The sequence below is a fragment of the Pituophis catenifer genome, unplaced genomic scaffold, assembly GCF_029215685.1.
Source record: "Pituophis catenifer annectens isolate HBS135680 unplaced genomic scaffold, rPitCat1.0.hap2 SCAF_1, whole genome shotgun sequence".
Lineage (NCBI taxonomy): Eukaryota > Metazoa > Chordata > Lepidosauria > Squamata > Colubridae > Pituophis > Pituophis catenifer.
In genome coordinates, this window is record NW_027256881.1 from 84767909 (window position 1) to 84791206 (window position 23298).

Consider the following 23298-nt stretch of genomic DNA (forward strand, 5'->3'; position numbering starts at 1 on the left):
AGAACAGAAAAGGCTGGGTCTCCAAAATGTCTAAAGTACTGTTTAATAAAAATGTATGTTTCTATGTATATGTCATACCATGGTGGGTTCCATATGGAACTCATTTGCCTAGATCCTGCTTGCTCAATTGAAATGGTATAATTTTTCTGTGAAGTATAACACCATTTTGACTATGTTTGTTTAGAGTTCAGGCAACAAATATGCATCACACAACTCATTCTCTCCCATTGGGTCTTATTCCACACATTAATAATTAATGGGAAACACATGTATAATTTTTGAGAGAACCAGCTATTCTGTGATGTTGTAAGGCTCCTCTTACATTTAAAAGGAAATGGGGTTGTTCTAATTTCTTTGTTACATGCTTTCCATGCAGAAGGAAGAGATTTATTTATTTAGTATATTGCAATGGTACATTAGCCAGGAGACAACAATGTTAATACAAAGTAGTTGTTTGGCTGCTCAAGACTGCTAGTCCATTTGGTGCACCACAAAGGGCGAACTAGCACCACACTCAGAATGGTTAACAGCGTTCTGCAGCTGTTATCCATTCTGAGGCATTTTCCCTCCACCAATGTTGCCTCACATTTGGGCATCACATTTGGGCAGCTCCGGCACAAAGTGGCATTATTTTTCCACTGAAGTGGTACCTATTAATCTACTTGCACGTAGCATGTTTTCGAACTGCTAGGTTGGCAGAAGCTGAGGGCAAATGATGGGAGCTCATTCCCTTACACGGTGGTAGGACTTGAATCCCCAGAGCACAGACCTTCTGCAGTGTCTTTAAGCCACTGAGCCACCATATCTCTCAGGAGGAAAAGAAAATAAACCCCTTTCCTTTACACTACTGAACATTCTCATGGCATTAAGGCTTGGTCATTAAATTAAAAGGCCAGCAAAAATAAACCAAGATCTACTTTCTCTGCAGCCAAACCTTAACATAGGAAACTAGAGCCAAAACAGGAATCCCCTTTTGTTTTTTTAAAAAAGAAAAACTGCATTTTTAATAAATATAACATAGGCAAGCTCCAAAAGTAAGATATCTAAATTCTAAAAACTGTATCACCAACTTTGGAAATGCTACCACAATGGAAATGCCTATATTTCTTAAGCTACCTAACACAGTCATTAAACAAACAAGTTTTCTAAAGGTTTGTTATCTTGGATGAACAGTAATACAAAGTTAGCAGTATGTTAATCTGCTAAAAAAATATTAAGAAGAAAAAAAAGACAGGAATTAAAAAAAAAAAACTAATGGGCTTGCATCAGCGTGGGCATAATAGCCACCAGCATCTTCACCTGACAGAAGGCAATCAATGATTTCATTTCAAGTTCTTACCTACTGAATATACTACTAAAACTCTCATGTCTGTTAGATTGTTTGTAACTTTCAATTGAGCAAAAAGATGCATGATAGGGCAACGATTTTTGAAATCAACATACCTCAAATAGGGTAAATTTACAGAATGTGTCCATGTTGTGGCCCGTCAGTGGCCTGTGCAGCTAGTAGCCGATTCAGACAGCGAGGAGGCTGGTGTGGTGCTGCGCCAGCAGCCTGTGCAACTGGCACTCGAGTCAGACAATGAGGAGGCTGGAGAAGATGTGGTGCCAGAGGCGGGGATTCAGCCAGGGCCTTCAGAACATCCAGAAGCCCCCATAAGTGAAGAGGAAGAAGAGGAGGAGCCTTTTCTCAATGCATGGGCACGCAGAGCTGCCAAAAGGCAGGAGTGGTTCCTCAGGAGGAGGTCTCCTTGAGAGTAAGGCTTAGGGCTAATTGGCCATCCCTTAGCCTATTTAAGGAAGGATGGCAACTGAGGCAATTTGCAGGGAACAACTTCGTTCACTCTCCTTCGCGTCCTGATCTTAGTTCTCTTATCAGTTTCCTGCAAATTGCTTCTGGGCTTTCTGCCAACAATAGTAAGATTACGATTATTTATTTTTTAGATTCTTGTAGGCTGTTAAGAAAGTTAATTAATAGCCTTTATTTGAAAAAGACTGATTTAATTTAATAAACTAAGGTTTGTACAGACTTTGTGTGCGCTGCGTTCTTTGGGGTCCGTAGCTGGGGCAGAACAGTCCAAAATCCAGGATCCATCATTCCGATGGGACTGAAATTTGGCAAAGGTATGGCTGCTTCAGTGCTGTACCTCTACTGTGGTCAGTCGCAGTCATGTGATCATCATTTCCAATGCTCCCTGACAACTTGACCCTTAGATGTGCTAGGCACCTGCACAGCTCACCTGGCTTCAATCTCTTGCCCTGGCAACTCCGGTCTTCGAACTAAGAATTCTGTCTCCTCTCTTAGGGGCATCCATACTGGAACAAACAGAAATTAACCAAGGTCCACACATATGGACTACATATCAATAGTTAAGTCTTTTTTTTTTTCAGATATCCTGCAGATATCTGGCACTGGAATATATCCACAAGCCTTAGAAGATTTTCGCAGCATGGCAATTTTATAAAATCATGCTTTGCATGTAAGTATATTCTTACTATTCTCTTCCTGTAAAGGTTGAGACGATTTGTAGTTCACTCTTACACTCTGGGGCCATGACAAAGTGTATAGAACTTCTACAAATCACCATTTGCCACCCATAGAAGTTTCTGCATGATTTACCATTCTCATTACATTTTCCAGTATCTGTGAATAGATCAGCTCCATACTCACAATCCACATATGTTTTCAGACCGTAATGAAATCATCTTTTGGCTCCCTCCCTGGGATGCAAGGTTCTCCCTTCTACCATACTTGCTGCCTCCCACCAAGTAAGACCTCCTACCAATCCAATTTCTTAACACGTTTTGTCTGTGAGACTTTGAGTCTTAGCATAGAAACAGAGATTTGCTGTGTAAAGCTTAGAAGTCTGTGATTTACTGTTGAGTCATGACTAAGGAGTTGGACGCTAACTGGCACCAAAACAAGACAATATCTGAATATCATCTCTGGCAACATCCAGCCTGAAACATTGTGGATAATATGTATGATATGGAGCCTTATTAATCAGATTAATTAGGGGACAGGAGTATGAAAGGAAAAGTTATAGGAAACTGGATTTATTTCAGCATCCAATTTACTGGTAAATTTGTTAGGAGGGTATGCATTCCTGAATCCTCTACCTCAGTATTCGTCAATCTAAGCAACTTTAAAATGTGGGGACTTCAACTCCCAGAATTTCCCAACCAGCAAAGCTGAGAAACACTGCTCTAACTAGTGTTGATGCAGTAAATAAAGCTACCTGTTTTCCTGACAAACAATGAATATGCAGATATTCTGGATTGTACTATTTTGTAAATTGCCAACCCGTCTCAGGTTTTCAGAGGTCTATTACTATGTGCTAGTCTGGTATTACACTTAAACTACTGAGGGAAATGACACTGAATTTTCTATCTCATCAGTTTTAACACTATTAAAAATTTAGGGAACTAGTAGAATTATAGCTTAAGCTTTGTTCAAGATAATTAAATTGCGTTCTTGTGCACACTTAGAATTAAAAGTATTTATTGCTTAACAAGTGATATGAAAGGGTGACCTGTATTTCAAAGTCTGAGCTAACCATTAGAAGCCAAACAAGTGTGTGTGTGTGTATGTGTGTGTGTATATATTTTCCACAATTCTATTATTATGGAGGAGACTTCAGTGAGATATTGGATCCTGAAATGGACAACAATAATCCCACTCATAAAAAAAACAATGAGTGAAAATTCTAAATTGAACATATATGCATCCTATAAAAAGGAATATAACATATGCATGAGACTAATTTGAAAAATAACTTCAGATGGCTACATATCCTACTACCAACCTAGGTAGGGAGTTACAATGGACTGAGTATAACGTAATGATACTTTATCACAATGAACTGAAATTGTTTTAACATGCTTACATTAGAGGTGTTAGGAAAATAGTGAAAGACACTCTGACTGCATCAGCTTGGTGTTAGTTTGTCCTTTATCTTCACAACAAAAGGGTATCTTGCATAAATCAGCATATATCATACTGGACTAGGATTTCAGATGTGCCCTTATAAATATATTTTATAGTTCTATATAGTTCTAAATATATTTTCAATTTTTTCCGTTCCATGTATCTTTTGTAACTGCCTTTCCTAATATTGTTATATGTTATAACATTTGCAGTTTTGGATCACACAATAATCTGTGATATTCAAAAATATCTTAAAAGATCACGGTACAAAAGAACTTTGAAAAGTTGTGGAATATTGATTTATAAGAGGAATCCCTCCACATCTGTTAGAAAGTTGTTAAAGAGAGGGAAGTAAAGTAAAGGAAGCCTTTTTATCCTGAGAGCTTCTGATTATTCCTGAAGCCCATTGCTTTAATATTCTACAGTCAGCTGTAAGAAGGAAATCAGTGTTTCTTGCCTATACATACTGATCATCTGGGCTCCAACCAGCAAGAGAGAATTGTTTGGTCCTTGAAAAATTGTCAGATTGCCACAGAAAGTGGATTTGGAGAAGAACATTATACTTCCTCTGAAAAGATCTCATACATTCATATCAAAAAAGCTGATGGGAACACCATAGCCAAAGAAATGTGATTCCCCTTCTTCATTATCTAGAAACTTTTTTCGTGTCAATCCTGAAGATGGATTATATCCAACTCTCTCACATATTGAATAACCTTCTAGAAGAGCATGGAAAGTATTGGGCTGGAATGTCACAAAGCGGACTAGTCTGTAAAAATGTTCTTCCTATTCCTTAAAAGAAAAGAATTCATACTCATGAAAGCTTATTTTCTGTGCAGGTTCACTTTTAGAGGCATATCATTAGACCTAACCTAGAAAATATATTTATCAATTTTATTCAACCATTAAACTACATAAGAGACCATTTACATTTTTTTAAACTTACTTATGAACTATTATATATTTTATTTTTTTAAACTTACTTATGAACTATATTAGACTTCCAATATTTTATATTTAATATGCCACATTTACAGTTTCTTTCAGTCTTATTTCTAAAGGTTGCAGTACGGTTTAAATGTACAATTTTAAAATAAATTTAAATCCCAAACCCACTCTTGTTTTGCATACCAACCCATTAAAAGTCTTACTACTTAGTACTGAAAACAGTGTTAATGTACAAAACAAGACTCCAAACACACTGAAGTACAGAGTTGGAAATAAGGACCAAAATAAAGAGCATTTTTGATGCACATGTTCACGGGCAGCATATCAGGTTTTCGTTTTGTTTCATTTTGATTTTTTACAATCTAGTAATAATAAAATGAGCACAAGGATGGTTTCAGTTCATTACTTCTTTGATGATAGTTTTTACATTTGCAATCCACACTGCATTCTTTGAGAGTATTTTGTTAAACCATTAAGTGATGAATATAATTATCTATTATTGCCTTACACTGACACCTGGTGGAGGATTGCAAGCTATTTACTTAATGGCACTGGAGTGAAATTTACAAGCAACTTAAAATACTTTAAAGGCCAAATAAAAACAACCTTATGCAATTTAAAGTACTACTCTTTCTCCTTAGAAACTAATAATTTCAAACAAGATTTATATATCTAATTAGCTGTTCCATGCTGTATATATTTCTATGTGACAAACACAAGTGGAATTCCGTTTCCAATGTACAACCTTTAAATATTCCATTAGCAAGTGATATATTTCACTGTAAGCTTCCATAGCATTCCATTCCAAAAATAAAATATTCTGAATTAACTTTTCTCCTTAGGATGAAAGACTCATGTTCTTTATATAAGGAAAAACTATATTAAATTTTACATGTTCACAGCAACTTTTGACTTAATTTGTAGGATTTAACAAAGCTATACTATATGTTTACACACTATTTCTGTGCAAATAAGATCTGATCTTTGCTCAAAAGAGTTGGCAGCTTCATATTACAATTGTTTTTGTAATTGAAAAATGCAAAAATGCCAAACAGCCATTCTTGAAAAGTTGCATCTGTAATAGAATAGTCTGATTTACTGCATAACTTCTGAATCTTTTTCTGTTTCCGCCATATGTCCCAGAAGTAATGAAAATAAAAGTGGGCTATCATCCAAGATTCCAACACATTTCCATTCTGTTCATACATATGTAATGATAGAAAATCATTATTCACAATAAATCATTGTTTCACACTGAAGACGCTAGTAAAGATTAAATCCGAAAATAAGAATTTCACAAGTTCTACCCCACACAATCAAATGTTTTTCTACTCTGATATTTATAATTAATTCATGTTTGTTCCAATAATGATCCAAAGTTTTTCTTTTGTTTAGTTTTTAAAAAGACTACTTTAATTTTTCAATAACCTTTCAGAAGCACCTTGTTGACCTGCTCTTTCCTACTCCAATTCTGGTTTAAACATGACTTTTAGTGCACAATTTCAAATTTGAAGTTAGTGAACTTAATAATATAGCTGAAGATCACTAAGTTAATCTTCCACATGCCAAAAACCACTTCTATAAATCAAAGTCCCACAATACAGGAGTTTGTGAAGCAGCAATTTTAACACTCCAAAAAGGAAAATAAAAATTTTGTTAAGAGCAATAAAAGTTACTGTCAAAAGCTCTGGGTTGCCACTGGTTTCTTTGGCATAAGAGGTCATGCCTTATTTGTAACTTCTTAATAGAAAATTCAAACAGGAAAAAGGTAAAATTGCTAACAGAAAAATCCTATGATAAATTAAGGTTTAGTTGTAAATCTGCAAATGGCAGATACTCCTTTCTAAGGCATTAACTTCCACAACATATTACTTCACTGTGAAAAATAATGGTTAGACTAGACTAAACATTTAAGTTAACTTTGCACATCAGAGAACTTCCAACAATACCTACCTATGACTTTAAAAAAAAGAAAAGTGAGAAACTAGCTATACAGCTCTATAATTGGAGTAAGTATATGCAAAAACATGTTTCTAATGACTGGCATTAGACCTGTTTGGAAAAATATATTTATATCAAAATTCCGAAACAATGTGTACTTGTAATGGAATTAGCAGTCCTACTTTTTAGTTTTGACTCACCTTGCAAAGCTTTTGATAACGTGGTGATGAAACTGCCATTCTCTGCAAGCGATGTAGCAATACCACAACTTTCTGCAGTGATGTTCTCACCACCGCCATCATTTTAAGTTTGCCACACTTCTGAAGGCACCTCAGAATTTGCATTATAAATGAAGAGCACCCAGCATTTTCTTTCAGTCGCTGGACAATGATTTGCCAGCTTTCTGAGCATGCTCGCTTCCAAAACAGCTTTTCCAAGGGACAGACTCAAAGGCATAGGCAATAAGCATCATGCTAAAAGTATTCCTTCTTCTAGAGAGCCAAATACACACAAAAAGAAAAGCCTGCCTGCATCCTCAAAGGCTGGATTTGTTTAGCAGTTCCAGAAAGAGAGAAGTTGTTGATCAGAGAGAGATGCCTGCTTCGAAGTGGAGAACTACATACCAGCAAACGTTGATTAATTGACGAGGTAGAGCTGCAGAGATGAAGCACAATTCCTCCGGGAAGCCTGTTCTGACATCATCATACTAGTTCTCCCCTTGGCTTCATAGAAAAACAGGGAATGGCATTCCTTCCCTCACTCCGGAGGAAGATGCTGTCACCCTCACACTGAAAGCAGCTCTGCCAGAGCTGCGGAGCAAGTGAATCACACAGCCTGCTCTAAATCTTATAAGAACAGAGGGATACCTGCCCTAATTATAGCAGCCATACATTAAAAGACAATAAATCACATAGTGGCTGCTCTCCAAAAGCTAGATTATTGTCCACAAAAGGAAGATCTACAGGGGCAAAACCCTATCTTGTAAAAACTCTCCTAAGCTAATTTGCCTCGAGAGCTCCCAGAAGAAGAATTTCCTACTAGAGCTTCTCCACTGAGCAAGAGACAGAAAGATTTGATTTTAATTTTTTTAAAATTGGTTTTATATATATTTGATTACTCTACCTTCTTGTCTCCTCCGTGGTCAGGATCTTCAGTGTTTTAAATCTTGGTAACAAACTCTGACAAGTAGTATCATTAAACCTCTCTTGCTGTGAGAGACAATGTGAGTTTAGCAGCAAAAACATACTCCCATTGTGGCAAATGCTATCACATGTTACATCATGTTTAAAAAAAGGCAGAGGATGCTGTAAAATAGCTTAAGCATCATCAATCTAAGTGTAATCAGGCCAGTACCCAAGAGAGTAATGTCTAGGAACCCTAATATGTTACCTTGACTTAAGAAAGATGGGATAGATTATCAAGACATATAGAACTTCAATAGGAATCTTGGTTCCTGACAATCGGGCAGCAAGTTTCATCTTATTTCATCTCTCTGCTTTAGACAGAACTAGATCACTGAAGCAAATAATTCATCTAGCACAACATCTTGCTGAACATATCACCTACTTATTGCTCATTCAAAACCAGTAAACAAATATGTTCCACGGAGGACTACAATGAGCAAAATTGCCCCATGTGATATTCAAGGAAGGGAGACCCATACCAGACAATATAAATTATGTGGGAATTCAAGCATAAATAGAATTATTATGTGTGAAGAACCTAATTTTAGTCAGCAACTCTAGAACCTCTGTTATACTCGAAACAATTCCTAATAAGTCCAACTTACAAAGCCTGATTTGGAACAGTAGCAAAATTGCATGGCATATTCTACAATACATACAGTATTAGCACAAAGTATTAGCACAAAGAAAAAGCTGAAACCACAAGACACAGGCAGGGATTATATGAACTTTTCAAGGGTCAGAAGCCACTTGTGGTTCTTCCTATCTGCTATTACCATACCATTCATATGTTTTGTGTGGTGGTGTCTGTGTGGTGTGTCTGCTTGGTTGAATGTACAGTATGTTCCTTTCTTTTTGGAAAATCATGAATGGAAATAATTGGGAGAAGTCCAAAATTATGACCACCTTTCAGTGCTTCAAATACCAAATGGCTTAGATATTTAGAAAAAAAAACTATTTTATATTTAACATTGGTTTTTGCTTTTCTGAATTCCATGTGATAATTCCAATTGTGTTAAAAAAAAGCAATCGATTTATGCATCTGGATGCTGAGCAGATTGATGCTTCACTCCAGCAACTGCTCAAAAATCCAAGGAAGTTAAATGGCTTACCCAAGGCCAGCATGCAAAATTTAGGTGCATGTTTTTTGCATGTGATTAGAGCCTCCATATATTGATTGGCTGAGACATCAGAATAGAAAAGTCACAAGCTACAAAGATAGCCAATTGTGGTTGCTTGACACTAATGATTTAATTGGATCCATTTCCGCAGAAAGATGAGATTTATGCCTCTACCAGCTAGAACTTCAAAGGTTCTTGTACATCTAACCAATTTACAGCCATTAGCAAAATCAATGGAAGCTTTGATATACTACATTGAATATTTAGAACCTAGTTTCTTGACTCTATGCATAGAGGTCTCAGTGTATGTTACAGTAAAAAACCTAATTTGTAAGCTTCTCTGGAATATAAAGCAATGTTATACTATAAATTTAAGAATGTATGACTCATTTTTCTACAAAAGTATCCAAGCCAATAATAAAAATCTTATAATATTAAAAAATCACGCCATTAAAAAAACAACAACAAAATCATCGGACATCAGGAAAACAACAACAAAGCAATCAATATGCATCAAGCAACACCAAATAAATACAAGCAGATCAATTGTAAAGGTTAACTTTACCACTTAAAATATCAACATATTTGAAAAAGCCATTCCCAAAATAGGATATTGCAAGTTAAAAAAAAATTACTCCTGATAGGAGTTCACAAGATGGTGAACTATGAAAAGGCCTTAACTAGAATTTGGTAGGTTTTTGTATACTATCTTATGAACAAATAAAAATATATGTCAGTAATTAGAATCTGCTAGTTAGCCATTTCATGGAAATGACTGACCCATGAATTGCTTTTTATTCTAGCCCTAGAATTCCCAGTCTTATCCAAATGAAAATGAAAATCATGTATGTAAGAAGTAATATTTTCATGCATGCATGTATGCATAGATGTGTCTCTATGATGCTGTCCTTGCTTCCAACTACTTAGTGCAATAAAATTACCAAAAATTTCCAAGGTCTTGTAAACATGATCTTGTTTGAAGCACAAAAAATGCCTGACAATGAAAAGACATAAATCAGCTTGCTCATGTTACCTATATATACTGAACTTACAATGTTAGAATACATTGTGTATTAACAGTGTGATTCAATTGTTCCCTACAGGGCAAAGATGCTGAAAGATATAAAGTTATTGATTAGCTTATGTGGAAAGAAAAAGAATGGAGACAGACTGCATTGGTTAACAATCTGATATCAATTGATAATAACATACAAAATACTGGGATATTCAAAATGGAGGCACAGAATGATGGTTAGAATCGAAAAGGGGAAAACTGCCCCTACCCTTGAGGTCTGGCAAAGTCCAAGCCAAAGTAAAGCAAGTCCTTAACTACCCATTATTCTAGTTGCTACTTTCAACACAATTTCATAATGAGCACTTTTAAAATTAACTTCTATCTACATCTTTACTACATCTACTACATCTACATCTACTGCCCTTTATTCTGACAGCATTCAAACTTAAAACTAAATTTCTTGAAGCCCTATGGAAGATGTCAGAAATGTTTGTTTCCATTCTCAATGAGCTATTGTTAATGTGAACTGGAACTATAGATTGCAGAAATAAGCTAATATTAGAAAGCAATATTCAATTGGCTTGTTTCCCAAACCATTAAAAATCACAGGTTTTTTTAACCAACCACATAGTTAAATAAGCTGTTGAAAGTAAACATCTTTTACAATCTTCTTATAGCCATGTTGGAAGCAAAGAGGGCTTGTAGGGGATTTTGAAATCCTAAATTGTACAGATAACAATGATTTACCATTGCATCCAAGGAAGCCTCAATGTCACCAAAACCAATTAAATTTCAAACCCAAATAAGTATTTTTACTTTCCTTTCCTCTTTATTGTTCCTATTTTCCATCAAATAACAAATATGATACTAAATGGTTCTTTCACTGATCATGGATAGCTTTTAAGTACTATGGTATCTTTTGTTAAATGGTGAATTTCTGATTTAGTCAATATTTAAATGTTTACAGTAAGTCCCAATGCTTCTAATTACATAAATTAGTTAAACTTTTCATTAGTTTTCTAATTTTGGAAGTGCAGTATGGAATGCATGAATGTGAGGAAGTTTATTTCTTATTTCTCAATTTAGAGAAAATACAGGGATGAATTCAGAGCAAATATGGTGCTGAAGTTTGGTTGGTGAATGAGAAATGAGAAATATATGATGGAAGCAAACAGAAGAATACCTAAAATGCTCTATGAATAGCTCCATACTCAGCAAGTAGATGATCAAGGATGTGAGAGGTTCAATGAATGTATGAACAAATGTGTATGAAATTGTGTTAGAGCATATAAATGTGCATATTGTTTTTAGGAAATATTGTTTTTAGGAAATATTATTGGATGAGAACCTGAATGATTTGCAGCAGATATTAGATTGTATGATGCAACAAGAATTATTGTTATTGGGAGTCAGACATTTTACTATTATCAGCTCATCCTTCGCTATGGGGTCTGACAGGGAAAATGGAGTGAGTGAATGACTGAATCTTATACTGTACAGAAACAATTATCATTTCTGGTTTGCAAGATAGAAAGTTATGGAGAGCTAAAGCCAATGGTGCCAGAGCAAACTATTTCTGTATTTCTTCTTAAGTCATGCCATATTTTCTTCACTTAATATTTCTTATCCTTTTCTGAGCTATCCATAACAATGCTTACCTCCTAAGGGAATAGTGTAAAGAAATACATACAAAGGTACTATGCAAGTATTTTCTTTCTGCGTATCTTCCCACAGGACACTGTTTAAGATTATAGATTAAACAAGGGTGTCAGTAACATTGACTATTTTACTGACAACACATATAGATTACAGTTGTAGTGGAGTTGTTTTTTTTTCAGAAATGATTAGCCACCCTAACACTTTTTTCCAGGCCTCTAATTAACTTAGAAAAAGAATTTGCTTCCTAAGCTTTCTTAGCACAGGAATCTGCTTGCCTACACTTTGTCCAGGTGGTTTATGTGTTTTCTGATGCTAGGAATCAATGTTCTTTACTGCATCACCAATCTCCCTAAAATAGAATGTTTTTTCTCTAACACGTGGCAAGAACGTTTTTGACAGCATACAGTAACTCCTTTACTAATTTTAGTTTAGTTCTGTTTCATTAGTATATGAATATTTTACTTCGTTCTGCCATCATCAGGTTTGCTACATGCCAACCCTTTCAGCCGTTTTTTTTAAAATTATAACGCTTTTAACATGTAATCCAAACAGTCCATTTTGACACTCTATCCCTTTGGGCTTAAATAAACCATTTCAGTAAGATCCAGGTTAAATTTCTTTAGTACGTGAAACCAAAAATATGATTTCAATGCCATCTTTGGAATTTTTAGTCAGCATTTTTTTTTTCTTTGACAGATAGATAGAAACTTGGATTCCGTTGGGCACAGTTCCTTATTCGAATTTCATCTAGGACACACAGATGAAAGCATCAGTCACATCTCCTAGGTCAGTGATGGCTAACCTTTTCCAGACCGAATGCCCAAACCCTGCGTGCGCGCACACACGAATATGTGTGCATGCACCCGAACCCCCAAAATGCAATGCATGTGCGGCCCCATGCATGCACCCCGGCCCCTGCTCATGCACGTATGGGGGCCCCATATGCGCCCTGCCCCCCACACGTGCCCCACCCCCACGCATGCTCAGCAGAGACCCAATGATCAGCTGGCCAGCTGGAGGCACGCATAAATATGCAGCAGAGCTGAACTGGGGTGACGGTTCATGTGCCCACAGAGAGGGCCCTGTGTGCCACCTGTGGCACATGTGCCATAGGTTCACCATCACAGTCCTAGGTTGACCCCTAGCAAAGCGGTTACAATGTTTTGCTTTCAAGTTTTCTAAGTAACTGGATAGAAATAACCAGGAAATAACATCAGTGAAAGATTTTAAGCCTTTCCCCCAAATGTTATAATCATGCTTTTTTCTGTTTGCTAAGAGTACTACGATGCAGTACAACTAAGAAAAGTCTATCCTCTAGAGAAGGGGACATACTGTATGCCACTTGACCTTCCTGTCAAAAAGCAAAATATAACTCTAATAATCACAAAGAGGCATGTGTGTCCATCCTTTCCAGTGCTTTGAATTGTCATTCATAATACACAGATGTGTATTGTTGGATTTATGAAGTGTTCTTTCACAATACATACAGTTAAATAATAAACAGGTTGAGAGATTTTACCATTTATATTTTTACCTTAATGAAGGTATAACCAACTAAAGTAGCCTTACCATAAGCAGTGGAACAAAAATAACTATTAATTTTCTTCCTTGAAAAATGCATAACAAATTCTGAAGTTAAAAATCCCATCAATCAAATACTTTTCTTAAGGACAGGACATAAGGAGCAGTATGTTGCTTATTCTTTTATGTGTATAATTCATTATTAACACACTGGAGCCTCTTCAGACAAAATTATCTGATTACATGCAGTTCATTGTATAATGCAAATGGACATTGCTCAAACAGCTAAAAATAATTCATATGAAATGAAAGGCTAGATAGAGTGATAACTGACAGAAAATAACTGCATACCAGTTCAAACATCTCATTCATTCATACTTCAAAAGCATTCTAGAGCAAAATTAAATGTGTCCATAACATAAAAAGAAAACGTGAAACATACAGAATTAGTAACCCAATTCAGGAAAATAGCAATTCTTCTCCTATATAATCCTGATATTTAATTTATATTGGATTGCTACTGATTTTTTTTTTATTATTATGAAACACTTAGGAAAAAAAAATACAAAACAGACTTCAATGTTCAACAGAAACCCCCTTTCCTGCTGAAGAAATCAAAATGCATGCAAATGGTATAATGCATCAAGGAGTAAATCTCACTCCCTCACTCATTTGCATATAAACACATACTCCTAATGTTTTTTGACAGAAGAGAAGAATTTGGTTATACATCTAGTCCAAAGCTCAAACCCATCTCAGATTGTATTTACTCAAGGAGAGAGACTTCAAATATACTCTCTCTGTTGGGTGATCTCAGTTAGATTTGGATGGAGAATGGAGAATGTCCTTTGTTCTTTGAACAAACACATTCATCTTCAACAGCAGTTAGTCAGGAATGCCTAGTAAATAGCTGTATAATGTATATTGGTTCAAAATGTGCATGACTCTAAAAGGGACACAACGAACTAATAAAAATGACAGAAATGATATTTTCCCAGAATGACAGAGTGTCAAGCTATCAAGCTTTACTTTGATTACATATTGATTGCATTGCCTCAATCAATCCCATTTTTAAGGAACTGGTATTGTTCACTGAGCTATTCATGTCTTTTTGTATGCCCTTTCTTAAAAAAAAAAAATAATAAAAACTCCTGAAGGAGCTCCCCTTTTCCTCCACTTCTAATCCAGGCAATGTGAGAAGTGTGCTTGAGAATTTTTGCTAATGGAATTGTGGACACCAACATCCATGATCAGCCAACTGAAAAAAATAGCATTGAAAGGGACAGTCCAAACCAACTGAAAGGCTGTGCATTTAAACAGCCCTACAAAAGAGAAATTATAATTGTAACAGAAGATAGAAGTTTATATGAGCAACAAAAAGAAAACTATTTCTTTGTGAAACCACCAGTAAGGATGGCCTCCAGAATGTTTCTTAAAAATGTCCTTTCCAAACAATAGACATTGTCTGAAAACTAGCAATCACGTATCTAACTCCATGCTCTATATTTTAGGCATAACCCTATGAAGGAAAGTTTTCACAATGAGTTCTGCACATTTACTGTATCACTCGCAAGTTTTTACTTGCTAAAACCAAATGTAATTTTGCTGGCCATTAAAAGCCTGTTCTTTTTCAATGTTCGCCACTTCATAGGCATGACTATCAAATATGCATTTTGTCCAATTTATTTGCAATGTTACATTATAGCAGATGATTCTGGGATCAGATCAGTGGTGAAATCCAATCTTTTTTACTACCGGTTCTCTGGGCATGGCTTGGTGAGCGTGGTGTGGCTTGGTGGGCATGGCTTGGTGGGTGTGGCTTGGTGGGCATGTCAGGGGAAAGGTACTGCAAAATCTCCATTCCCACCCCACTCCAGGGGAAGGATACTGCAAAATCCCCATTCCCTCCCCACTCCTGGGGGAAGGATAGTGCAAAATCTCCATTCCCACCTCACTCTGGGGCCAGCCAGAGGTAGTATTTGCCGGTTCTCCGAAATACTTAAAAGTTCCACTACCGGTTCTCCAAACTGCTCAAAATTTCCGCTACCAGTTCTCCAAAACCTGTCAGAACCTGCTGGATTTCACCCCTGGATCAGATGATTCATAGAGAAAGCATACATGTATTAAAGTCTTCAGGATGAAAACAACTATTAAATGTTTATATGATGTAATATAGGGCTGCCATATAAAAGTCTTCTCTAGTATAAGAACACCTCCAGGAAAACTGTGCATGCTTAAATTATATTACTCAGCTAATAGAGCTTGAAAGCCAATATGGATTTCCCCAGACAGAATGTACATTGATAGCAAGATGAATATGGTTATATCTTTGTCCTCAGCTTCCCAAATGCATCGCTAAGCAATCATGAAACTCATCAGATAGAGTGACAGCTTTTTATAGAATTACAATAATTTGTCCTACTATTGCCAATACTTTATAATGTTGGAATCACAATGAACTGTGATTAAAAGTTACCATATGTTGAGATACACCCATTCATTTTCCAAACGGTCTTCAAAATACATTTGTCCTTGAATTATTTTAAGGCTGCTTTAAGATAAAAAACCATCTTGTAATTACTTTAACACAAAAGCCGCCTTGTAATTACTTTCAACATAAAAACATTCAGAACCAACATTGAGCACATTCTAAATTACTCATTCATCTAAGGCCATCTAGGAATGTGAAATTCAAATTTGTTGTGGCATTTGAATGAATTTCAGCAACTGTAACTTTAAACTTCACCCAGTTGGGGGTAAAAGGAAGCAATGAACTGAGTAATCTATAGAGCTTAATTAATAAAGAGGTAACTGCATTATAATTATGCATCTTCAAAATAAATAATTTGTTCAGAAACAAATATAAAAGAAACTGAATGAATGAATGAAAATGAAACAGATGAAGGCATTTAAAGCTGTTCTTTTAGTTTCGTTAGTGTGGATTTACCCATACTTATTTATAAGGAGCAAGAAAAGTCATTATTTGTTGTTATTTTATTGTTATAGCATATAACAAATGCATGCCCCATCATTAATCAATCTTCATATAAAGCTGATGCAGAGCAAGGGTTGTTTGTTTTTTTTTTCAACTGGAGTGAATGGCAATGTGTGTGTGAGACAGAAAAGTGCAAGACCCAAATCTGTTGAGAACAAGTAAGACATCCCTGCACAGTTTCCTTCCTACTGCCAATCAAACATACTGCAATCATTTTTTCCTCATAAACATATATAAGGAAGTAACTCATAGCAACACACTGGGCAAAAACTGCCTCTTATTTCCTTCTGGTTGCTTAGGAAGTTGCCATTCAGGGGAGATCTCAATTTATGATTGTTCTGGTAGATACGTAAGGCACCAACACTGGATTTGTTGCATGGCTAATCACGCATATAAGCCCTTTCTCCAATAGACAAAAAGATTGGTGGGTGCTTCGTTGAAGCAACTATAAACAGCGTTATCAATCCAATAATAAAACATTTGGTTCCTGTTCATTTTCAGGAGACAGGTACTCAATTTCAACAACTCACTTGCTTTTTTTTCAGCAGACATTTAATGACCATCCTTTAAATATTTATCTTGTGCTGACAAGTTTTATCTTTTGCATTAATCTTATAGTTATCCTTGAGTAAGATTATTTAGCAACCGAAAGTGGATTTTACCATTTTAAGTCTAAAAAACATAGAAAATATTCCCACATGTAGAATTAGTCATCTTCTTACCTCTATCTGCTTCTTCAGTTCCCTTCCAGGACCACTGACCAGAGTAGTGGGTTCCCGTTGCAATGCATCTCCAAGGACATTAACTGTAGCTTCTGCTTCTTGTATCCACTTGAGGAACTTTTCAAGGTCTCTGAGCAAGGCATGTACAGTCTTCAGGTCAGCCTCCAAACAATTCTGCCTATTGCAAGTTCTATAGAAGGGAAAGAAAAAAATCAGTGACTACAGGAAAGTGAGAAGAAATCACCCTTTGGGTGACTCAGCACATTTTGCATGCATTTGTTATATGCTATGTACAGCTTTAGGAACTAGTGCTATACTCTTTTTACTATTAAAATTTATGCCCTAATTGTACTATATTTTATAGTAAAACAATAATATGAAAATGTATGAAAATTACGCAATTTCTCTTCTTGCTATGAACAAGGTATGAAACTGCCAGTTTGAGGAAAAGAACAGCACACACCTGTCGGAGGTTGTGAATGTGTAATGTAAAAGCTTCTCACACAATGAATGCAAACAATTCTTTGAACTTGCGTATACATTCAAATCACAAAGTTGATGAAAAGTGGCACTTAACTTTTTTATTTTATAACTTACCGGTACTTGAGCAACTGGAATTTCTTTCTTTCTTTGTTATTCACACAAAAGGTACAACATTTAGAATCTGTCAATGGAGCTTAAAGAACGTTAACATGTAAACACCACTGCTTCATGAGCTGGCTGCCAGTGTGTTTCTGGGTGCAATTTAAGATGGTAGTTAGCACCTTTAAAGATTTCGTGGCTTGGGGTCAGATTATCTAAGGGATGTCTTCTCCCCGTCATTTCTATCTGTCCAATTCAATTCAGTCTAGCATATGATGGGTCCAGTGGTGAGATTCAAATAATTTTAACAACTGGTTCTCTGCCCTAATGACCAGCTGGGTGGGTGTGACCATGGTGGGTGTGGCCAGGGGGTTTGACAGGCAACACTTGGCCTCCTGCACCCCCCGGGAGCAAACATAGGCGGCGGGGAGCACGCCGCCTCCCTGTGCCCCATTTTGGGTCTAGTAGGCCTCCCTGCAGCTTCCTGGGAGCAAAAATGGGCTGCGGGGAGACTTCTGGCAGGGAGGGGAGGGGCCAGCCAGCAATTTAACAACCGGTTCTGTCGAAATGGTGCAAACCGGTTGAATCCCACCACTGGATGGGACCCTTCAGCCAAGGAATGTTGCCAGGCAGGAATCAGAAGATGTGCCTTCTCTGCCATCGCCCTGCCCTCTGGAACATTCTCCCTTCAGAGATCAGGATGACTCTAATTTTACTAGCCTTTCATAAGGCCATGAAGCTGGATTGTGGGCCCCATTTCTTGACTGTACAGGTAGTTCTTGAGTTTGTTTAGTGACCATTCAATGTTACAACCGCACTGAAAAAAGTTACTTAGGACCATTTTTCAGGCTTACAACCATTGCAGCATCCCCATGGTCACGTGATCAAAATTCTGACATTTGGCAATTGACTCATATTTATGACAGTTGCAGTGTCCCGGGGGTTGCAGGCCATGTGATCACCTTTTGCAACCTTCTGGCGAGCAAAGTCAGGGGGAAGCCAGATACACTTAACAACCCTGTTACTCACTTAACAATTGCAGTGATTCACTTAATAACTGAAGCAAGAAAGGTTGTAAAATGGGGCAAAATTTACTTAACAAATGTCTCACTTAACAACAGAAATGTTGGGCTCAAATGTGGTCGTAAGTCAAGGACTACCTGTATGATAGTCAGAAGACCAATTGGCTCCCTTTATTGTTACAGCTATAAGAAATGTGAGGCTTCTTGATTTAATCATACATACCATGATAAAAAAGAAAGCAGTCCCCAACTTAAATCATATATTGCTGCCCAGTAACATAATTTTTATTCTTCACATTTTAGAAATGTGGAGGTGAGTACACCTATGTATAATTTAGACATACATACCTGTGTTTCAGGTTAATCCATGAAGTATTCAAGTGATTCATAATTTCCTTCACATTTCTTGTGTCATCACCACTGTAATCTTGAAGAAGCTTACTTGACAGCTCATTAAATGAAATCATCCTGGCATCTCCTTTATCTAGGTCTTGCATTAATATCTAAAAAGTAAATACATAGTCGTCAAAATTTCTAATCATTCAGTTGTTGCTTTTTATTAAAAGTGTATGAAGTTGACTAAACCAGCAATGGGAGGCTGGGGATTAAATTCCTAGTGATTTAATCCATGGGACTGAATGCTTTCTGCATTTTTGCTACCAAGGAACAATATATCACCATTTCTACTAAGCAAAGCAAACTGTTGCAACAAATAGTACGAATGAAAATTCAGGTCATATTCATTGTTCCCATTGAAGGAATAGAACATTATTTCTAGCAGTTGTTTTTTCCGGAAAGCTAATTCTTACATTTTAGTAGAGGAGAAGAGAAAATCAGCAAGATTACCAATGTGGAAGCTGAAATATCTGCCTTATATTGGACATTTTCATTAGAATAACTGGACTGAAGGCAAAAGGGGAGAGGAAACTGGGAAATGGGTTATGAGCAAAACTCATTCAACAGATTTTTATGAAGAAACAGCAAAACAAAGGGGAAGATATCAAAAGTAGAAAGCAGGTTGAAGATTCAGCAACCTGTACAACAGTATGATTTGATCAATGTGCCGAACTTTTACTTGTGCTTTTAAAAAAAGCTGTAGAAAATGAAAGAAAGCAGAAAAATGGAAAGCAGAAAAACTATGTTAAATTGAGTTTGCAGCCTAGAGGGCATACAGAGAAAAATTGATACTCCGAGATCATTTCCTATGTTGAGGAACATAGGAAACCTATGCCAGGGGTGTCAACCTATGCCAGGGGTGTCAAATTCTATTTCATTAAGGGCCGCATCAGAATTGTGTTTGACCTTGGGGGGGGTGCATGGCCAGAGTGTGTGTGGCCAAGTCGATGTCACTCATGTGATCAAATGCCACTTTTGCTAGTAGTTAGTTTTGCTACCACTCTGCCAGTGAAAGCGGAGCTCGTGAATGCCGCGCACAGCCCTCAAGAGCTCTGTTTTCGCTGGCAGATGCACCGCAGGCCGGTCCTTTGCTGTTTACAGGACAGCCCTATGGGCCAGATCTAAGCACCCCATGTGCTGGAACCAGCCTGTGGGCCTTGAGTTTGACACCCCTGACCTATGCCAATTTATGCTTTTCTGGAGTTTCTCTGAGTGCAGCTTTTCCACACTATGACATTGAGGGCAGATTACACTTAGCTCCTAAAGTGAGTGAATGAGTGTGTGTGTGTGTGTGTGTGTGTGTGTGTGTGTGTGTGTGTGTGTAAAAATGCATGCATGCAGTAAGGATAAATGCCCAAAGAAAAAAATATTGACTACGATACATGATCAAAAAATTTGGGAGACTGCTGATCTAAAACAAAAGCCCTCTGCAGAATGCAAATTATTCAGAGACCTGGAATTTAATTTTTCAATCTTTTTGCAGAGCATCTGCTAGCATCACTAAAATCACATTTTACAACTTTAGCAGGGGAAAAAAAAGTTCTGACTTGGAAAGGTGCTGCTCAAGTGGCTTGCAACCAAAGATAGCAAGGAGAAAGATAAAGGGGTTTATTTAAAAGAGGATATATGGATAATCTTTAAATGCTTCCCTTGAGGCTTTTCTTTATTTTATAAGTATGAACAACTGGTATTTTTCAGACATTTCCTTCCCAGTCTTAAAGTAACAGATCACTGCTTTCCTTATATAGGTATGGCCAACTTACAAAGACAGCTTATTTTATTACTTTTGAAATCATAACTTTATTTCTTATTTAGACTCTCATAAATAAAATATAGAGATGTCAAATAAAAAGAGCATAAAGGCTGTATAAATCATTTATTTTCTAAATAAAGGAGAAATACAATGCTGGTGAATCATTATGTATTATGATATGTATAAGAATAAATAGAATATAAGTTTATAATAAGAAAATATCATTTATTCTGGACTCCTTTATTTTCCTTATAAGATTATTGACGTATATTATGTTTCAATAATTATTTAAGGTTCAGTTTTTCCATAGGAAAATCGAATACAGTACTATCAATGGAACAATCAAACATTAACCTGGAATGATGAATACAAATAAATATTAACAGAAACAAAATATTGTTGCTTTCCAAATATATGGAGTCTATCAAAATAGTAAGGAAAATATGTTTATTTTATTAATTACCCAGATTCCCCAGATTAAATATTCTTCTGTATTCCAGTGGCTTTTTGGAAAGAAATTTTATTTAGATTTTGATAAACCCGTAAGCTTTTAAGAATGCATCTTTTTAAAAAATAAAGATAAGACATATGAATATAATGTATCTCTTATATGATGTCAAGATGATTGTTTATTCCTTGGAAACTATAGGAATGACAAATCCAGAAACAAAACCAAGGAAAACCCAATTTGCATTCTTGTATAAAATGGCAGGTAACAATACAAAAAGAGGAACTCAAGGCAGTGAATATACCTAAATCTCCTTCCTCCTATTTTCCCCACAATAATAACCCTGTAAGGTGTGTTGGGTTGAAAGTGAGTGACTGGGCCAGAATCATCCAGCTTACTTTTGTGCTTAAAGTAGGACTAGAATTCGCATTTTCCTGGTTTTTAGCCTAGCAGCTAAAAGGATGCTTCTGTCATAATTTATTAACAAACTAACCTCTTATATTGTTTCTGGAATCTAGTATGACTAATAGATTACTGAAAGGATACTGAAATATAACAAATGGCTTTTTCTTTTTTTTCCTGAGAGGATAAAGGTTGTCAAACATATTCAGAAAAACCTATGCTTCTCTGAGCCCAGTATATATAGCTGATTTTGTAAGGACCCAGAAAATGGTTTAATTTTATAACTAGATTAAGAGTGTTATGCAAAACAATGGGTGTTTTATCAAAGATAAATCAATCTCCAGGCAAATTAAAACTCTGGGCTAGCAAAGCAGCATAAGATTCTCTAACTCTACAAAGATGGGAGAGGCAACAGAGGAGAGACAGTAAGAGGTTAGGATAAAAAAAAATGTTTAAGACTTCAGGTAAACCCTGAGTCATTATCTTGGACTAAATCAATGACATTTTGCAACAAAGGGACCACAAGAATAGGCAATGCCTCCATTCAAATATAGCTATAGGATTTTAGATAAAAATTTAATGTCTCTGGATTAATTGGAAAGGAATCTGTTCATCTTAAAGAGTAAAAAGCAATCTCCAAAGTTCCTAAGCTGGTAAAAAGATGGTAAAAATTGGTCTGATCTTCCCATCAAGATCCTGAATTGAGAAATGTATAGATTTACATTAGGGATGGATGAGATTTATTGTCAGGTAAGCACTGGCAAGCAGTAATATATCTGTGGAAAATTCATTTTAATCTAATTAGAAGACACATGCACCACTCCTTAATTTAATCAACAGAAGGTCATGAACACCACAATCACTTCCTCCCCTGCCTGCCCCAGCTCTAACTTGGCAGTTCCCCAAGTGTTGGTTGCGCGTTTTGTGAAACTAAAAATGGAAAAGAATCTGGATGGTATCTAAGAAAAGCTCAAGACGTGAAGCATATAAATCTTGCTGCCTGGACTTTTTCGTAAAACTCTTCAATTTGTAGATATATCAGAAGGAGCTGTATCATATTATTCGTCTTAATGGAATTAACTGTATGACAGGAGTAAGACGTTAAACTGAATCTATGAGCCAGTTTCTGCATAAGAAAACATACTTGAACTCACTTTGTTTTCTGAAATTTGTTTGGTAAGCTTTTCTTTAGAAGACTGTAGGAGAGCATGTAGGTGGATCTCATATTGTCCAATTAGCTTCTCCATTTCTTGCTTCTGCTCATCCCATTTCATGCTGTCAGTAAGCATGCATTTCAGCTGATGCTGACGTACTTCAACCCCATGCTGAGTACCATCCCACTGGTTTTTAACTTTCTCCACTGAAACAGACAGAAAATAAATCTAGTCCTGTGAAAAGACACTGAAAATATTGCATCATCTTTATTTTTTTACTACTCAAACTAACCAATAAAAAAAAAAAATCACTCAAAGCAACATTGGGTCCAAAATCTACTATTATAGATTCCCATAATTCTGGGGAGGGGGGTCAAATCTACTTCTATAATACACACACCCAAAATACACAATATGCCTTTCTTAATTTGACAATTTATGTTGGTTGACAATGTTATATTGATTAAATCAGTGCCAGTATCTTTGATACCAAACTATTTTAGCAAA

General features: G+C 36.3%; 1 protein-coding gene across 1 annotated transcript in view; it reads right to left on the reverse strand.

Moving 5' to 3' along the window:
* Window positions 1–23298, reverse strand: part of UTRN (utrophin) — a 358125-nt gene that overhangs the window by 187219 nt on the left and 147608 nt on the right. The window contains exons 50-52 of the mRNA XM_070932667.1: window positions 22792–22997; window positions 18987–19141; window positions 17035–17224 (exon numbers count right to left, since the gene is read on the reverse strand). Of these exons, the coding sequence (XP_070788768.1) occupies window positions 17035–17224; window positions 18987–19141; window positions 22792–22997 (551 nt within the window). The remainder of the gene's footprint in view (window positions 1–17034; window positions 17225–18986; window positions 19142–22791; window positions 22998–23298) is intronic.